At 65.0% G+C, this 5469-nt stretch overlaps 1 protein-coding gene across 1 annotated transcript in view; it reads left to right on the top strand.

Moving 5' to 3' along the window:
• The window catches only part of NBEAL2 (neurobeachin like 2), a 23465-nt gene that overhangs the window by 3398 nt on the left and 14598 nt on the right, over positions 1–5469 (top strand). The window contains exons 2-8 of the mRNA XM_026039669.1: positions 2341–2429; positions 3497–3661; positions 4138–4219; positions 4316–4434; positions 4529–4611; positions 4775–4860; positions 5387–5453. Of these exons, the coding sequence (XP_025895454.1) occupies positions 2341–2429; positions 3497–3661; positions 4138–4219; positions 4316–4434; positions 4529–4611; positions 4775–4860; positions 5387–5453 (691 nt within the window). The remainder of the gene's footprint in view (positions 1–2340; positions 2430–3496; positions 3662–4137; positions 4220–4315; positions 4435–4528; positions 4612–4774; positions 4861–5386; positions 5454–5469) is intronic.

The following is a 5469-nucleotide window of genomic DNA, read 5'->3' as shown; positions in this document are numbered from 1 at the left end:
TGACTCGGCGTTTCCTGACTCGCTTTTTTTCACTTAATTTTGCACAAGACCTTTTAAGAAAAAAAAAAAAACGGTAGAAAACAGCAAGGTCCCCCCGCCGGGGCCGGTCCGGCTGCGCGCTCCCGTTTCCCCTTCCCGGCGCCGCTTCCCGGAGCCCCACGGGGCTCGGCCGGCGGCGATGGAGCCGCCGCGGGATCAGGTACCGCCGGGAATACCGGACCCGGAGCGGGGGGACGCGGCGGCCGCGGTTCCCTGCGGGTGCTTGGCGTGCTGCGTGGGGACGTGGGGCACCCTGGGGTGCCGTGCGGGGACATCCTGGAGTGCCGCGTGTTTGGGAATGTGGGATACCCTGCATCGGGATGCAGGATGCTCCAGGGTGGCCTGTGGGGATGCGGGATGCCCTAAAGTGCTGCATGGGGATGGGGGGGACGTGGGACACCCCAGGGTGCTGCATGGGGGTGCAAGACACCCTGGGGTGCTGCGTGGGACGCTTGGGGACACAGGACACCCTGGGGTGCGACAGAGGGACACAGGATGTCCCAGGGTGCCGTGTGGGGCACTCAGGGACGTGGGACATCCTGGGTGGTCATGTGGGATGTGCAGGGATGCAGGGCGCTTCTGGGTGCTCCACAGGGACACCCCGGGGTGACACATGGGTGCTTGTGGACACGGGAAGCCCCAGGGTGCTGCATGGGGATGCAGGATGTCCCAGGGTGCCACGTGGGGCGCTCGGGGATGTGGGACATTCCAGGGTGCCGTGTGTGATGTGCAGGGATGCAGGATGCCCCTGGGTGCTCCGTGGGGACACAGGACACCCTAGGGTGCCACATGGGATGCTCAGGGACGCAGGACACCCCGGGGTGCTGCAGGGACATGCGGGGACGCGGGAATCCCCAGGGTGCTGCATGGGGACGCGGGACGTCCCAGGGTGCCGCCTGGGTGCACAGGGAATCCCCCAGGTGCCGCACGGGGATGTGGGGATCCCCGGGGCATTGTGGGTCACCCCGGGGCGTTGCGGGTCACCCCGGGGCGTTGTGGGTCACCCGAGGGTGCACAGGGTCGAGGATCACCCGAAAGTGTTTTGGGCCCCCCCAGGTTGTTGCGGGTCACCCCAGGGTGTTGGGGGGCACCCAGGGGTGCACAGGAACGTGGGTCACCCCGGGGTGTTGGGGGTCACCCCAGGGTGTTGAGGGGCACCCAGGGGTGCACAGGGAGGTGGGTCACCCCGGGGTGTTGGGGGTCACCCCAGGGTGTTGGGGGTCACCCAGGGGTGCACAGGGACGTGGGTCACCCCAGGGTGTTGAAGTCACTTGGGGGTGCACAGAGACATGGGTCACCCCAAGGTGTTGGGGGTCACCCCAGGGTGTTGGGGGTCACCCGGGTTGCACAGGGACATGGGTCACCCCAGGGTGCTGGGGGTCACCCCAGGGTGTTGGGGTCACCCCAGGGTGTTGGGGTCACCCGGGGTGCTGTGCCCACCGCGGGGTGTCGCGGCCGCCTGTGCGCTGCCGGGTGTGAATCCCGGTGTTGCGCCACCGGCGCAGCCTGGCGGTTGTGCAACGGGGCCGGGTGCCTGTACCCACGCGTGCCCTGATTGGCTGGCGGCGGCTGGCGGAGCAGCAGCTCCGCGTGCTGATTGGTCAGCGGCTGCTCAGGGCAGGCTGCTCTGCGTGCTGATTGGTCAGCAGCTCCGTGGGTTGGACTGCTTGACGTACTGATTGGTCAGTGGTTTCAGGAGCTGGGCTGCTGCGCGTGCTGATTGGCCAGCGGTTCCTGAGGTTCAAGATGCTCTGTGTGCTGGTTGGCCAGGTTTTGGGGTGTTAGTCTGTTGCTTGATGCTGATTGGCCAGCACCTTTGGGGGGAGATGGAGGAGAGGCCACACTTGTCACTGATTGGCTGCTGTCTGTAGGGGACAGGGTGCTCTCTAGGCCAATTGGCTAGAGGCTTTCGAGGCAGCGAGCTATGCTGAGTGCTGATTGGCTGGCAGCTCAGTGGTGGGCTACACTGGGTGCTGATTGGCTGCTGGCTTAGGGCAGGGGGGATGCTCTGCACGCTGATTGGCTGGGGACTCAGCAGTGCGTTACTCTAGGTGCTGATTGGCCAGCAGCTCGGTGCAGAAGGATGTTCTAGGTGCCCATTGGCCGGTGCCTCGGGGCAGGGGGATGCTCTGAGTTCTCATTGGCCAACAGCTCAGCGCAGCGGGATGCTCGAGGTGCTGATTGGCCAGTGCCAGGCGTGGGGGGGTGCCCTGCTTGCCCGGCAGCCCCCAGCCCAGGGTACCCGTTTTGGGGGGCTGCCGGGACCCCCAAAGCGCCGCTCACGCCGTGCCCTCCCTGCAGAAGGACCTGGGCTACCTGCGGCAGTGGCTGGAGGCCTTCGTGATGCACTTCGAGAAGGCCATCGCCGTGCACTCGCTGGAGCCGCGCAGGTGAGCCCGCCCGCCCGCCGCCGTGCCCGTCGCCGTGCGCACCGTGGTACCCACCACGGTGTCATCACGGTACCGTCCCGATGCCATCACGGTGGCCGTCGCGGTGCCCGTCACGTTACCATCGCGATGCCCGTCACGGTGCCCATTGCGGTGCCCGTTGTCTTGCCGTCACGGTGCCCATCACGGTACCGTCACGGTGCCCATCATGTTGCCGTCACAGTGCCATCACAGTGCCCGTCACGGTGCCCATCGTGATGCCCATCGTGATGCCCATTGCGGTGCCTATCACGGTGCCATGGCAGTGCCCATCACGGTGCCATCGCGATGCCCATCACGGTGTCCATCACATTGCCGTCGCGGTGGCTGCTGCGGTATCATCACAGAGCCCATCGCAGTGCCCGTTGTGTTCCTATCACGGTGCCCATCACGTTACCATCGCGATGCCTGTCATGGTGCCCAGCGCAGTGCCATCATGGTGCCCATCGTGATGCCCATTGTGGTGCCTGTCGCGATGCCCATTATGGTACCCATCATGATGCCCATCACGTTGCCGTCGCGGTACCTGTTGCACTGCCCATCTCAGTGCCATCATGGTGCCCATTGTGGTGCCGCCACAGTGCCCATCATGGTACCCATCACGATGCTCATCGTGATGCCCATCATGGTACCCATCATGATGCCCATCGTGATGCCCATTGCGGTGCCTATCACGGTGCCATCGCAGTGCCCGTCGCAGCGCCATCACGGTGTCCATCACGGTGCCCGTCATGGTACCCATCCCAGTGCCATCGCAGTGCTCATTGCAGTGCCTCTCACGGTGTCCGTCACAGTGTCCATCGCAGTGCCCATCACAGTGCCTGTCGTGGTACCCGTCACAGTGCCCGTTGCGGTGCCCATCACGGTGCCCGTCATCCTACCCATCCCAGTGCCATCGTGATGCCCACTGCAATGCCTATCACAGTGCCCATTGCAGTGCCCGCCACGGTGCCGTTGTGGTGCCCGCCGCGGTGCCCATCACGATGCCACCGTGGTGCCCATGGCCCCATCCATCTCCCGCCCGCCCGCAGGCCCGAGGAGCCGCCCTCGGAGACCCCGCTGCTGCCGCGCGAGGTGCTGCAGGTGCTGAGCCAGCAGCTGGGCCAGTGCGCGGCGCAGGTGGCCCGCGGCGACGCCAACGCCGCCCCGCTCGCCCAGGCCCTGCTGCTCCTCAAGTTCTTCATCATCATCTCCAGGTAGGGCCGCTCGGTGTCCCCCCGGTCCGGGCGGGAAGAGGCGGTGAGCAGCGGTTTGTACGGCACCGCGGCGCATTGGGCACCGGCCCGGGGCCGCGCCAAGCCGCGTTTCCCCCTCCCGCCTCCGCTTCCCGTGGGTGTCTGCGAGCTGGAGATAAGGCCGGGATGGTGATCCCTGGAGCCGGGACGGATAGCTCCGGAGTGGGGGCGGATAGCTCTGGAGTGGGGACGGATAGCTCCGGAGTGGGGGCGGATTTAGCCCTGCAAAAGGGCCAGTTTGGGAAAAATCAGACACCTCTGCAGTTTGGGAAAATTTGGGCAACTTCTTTGTATTGGAAGGAGGACACCCAGAACGAGCCCCAGCACAGGGTGCCCCAGGTCACCGGCTCAGCTTTTCCCAGAAGAGGTGATTTTAGGGATTCCTTTGGCCACGCTCACCCCCTTTCCTCTCCCCTTTGCTTTCCGTCATCCTCCAGGAACCTGGAAAACGTGCGGAGCGACAAGACGCCCAGCTTCATGCCGGAGGTGCTGGGCCTGCTGCGCGCTTGCGTGCACCAGGTGAGCGTGCAGAGGCGCCGCATCCCTGCTGCTCCCACGGGACGCTCCCACGGCCTCATCCTTCCATGGGTTATTTTTCCTTTTCCCCGTTGGCAGCTGCAAAGCGCCCCGGAGCCCGGCGCCCTGCCGGCGCTGGAGAGCGCGGTCACCTACGCGCTGCACCTCTGCGAGTGCCTCCTGGACCCCTACCAGACGTGGAGGCGGCAGCTGAGCGGGTGAGCGGCGCCCGCCGTGGGCACCGGCATCCCGGCCGGAATGGGCACCGGCATCCTGGCGGGAATGGATGTCCACGGATCCCTCTGCTTGCAGGGAAGTGGTCAGCGCCACGGAGAAGAGCAAGTACAAGTTCAGCCCTGCCGTGCTGCCCCCCGAGTTCGGCACCTTGTTCCAAGGTATGTGACCCCCCCGGGACAGGTATATGGAGTGGGAACAGATATATGGATCTGGGAACAGATATGTTGCCCCAGGGACAGCTACATCATCCGGGTGTAGGTACATGACCCCAGAGCAGATATATGGCTTTTATTTTCCATCTTATCCTCTCTCCTCTCACAGAGAGTTTCCAAGCCAGCGTGCAGCTCCCGGATGCCCTCCAGCTCCGGCTCATCCATCTTTTCGGAGCCATCCTCTCCGGAGACAAGGTAGCAGCAAGGGCCGTGGCGGCTGCATTCCCCCGGGTCCATTCGTTACGGAGCGTTTCACAGGGCCGGAAATCAGGCTCCAAATCCCCGCCGGGTGGGAGATGCTCCCCGGGCACCAACCCATTGGTTTTGCAAAAGCCACCCCAAACGGCACGGGAAATGCGGGCCCAAATTCACCACAAAGGGTCGCGGCTTGAGCCGGGAGTGGTTTGAGATACCCTTGAGGGAAAGGTCCCTGGTTAAGCACCAGCATCGCAGCTCCGAGCAGCTCCCTAAATCCACGCGGAGCAAAACCACGCTAGAATTAGCTCAGTGTTGCAGCAAGCTCGGAGCGAGCCGCTCCAACGCACGCTGCAGGTTGGTTTGCAGCTGGTGGCTGCATCCGTAGCACGTGGGGAGCTGGTGGGAGCATCTTGGTGGGCTGAAACAAGGGGATTTTGGGTGCTGGTGGGAACGCCTCGGGCTGAAACAAGGGGATTTTGGGTGCTGGAGCGGTGTGAAGCCATCACGATGCCGCTCCCCGCAGCGCAACGCGCTGGCGGCCGTGACGCCGCCGGCGGTGGAGGTGCTGCTGCAGGTGCTGCGGCGCTGGGGCGCGGGCGCGCCGGC

Source organism: Nothoprocta perdicaria, unplaced genomic scaffold (genome assembly GCF_003342845.1).
Source record: "Nothoprocta perdicaria isolate Ctin4 unplaced genomic scaffold, notPer1 scaffold_237, whole genome shotgun sequence".
NCBI classification, from domain to species: Eukaryota; Metazoa; Chordata; class Aves; order Tinamiformes; family Tinamidae; genus Nothoprocta; species Nothoprocta perdicaria.
Note: the sequence above shows the minus strand (reverse complement) of the source record. Positions and strands in the feature narration are given on the sequence as shown.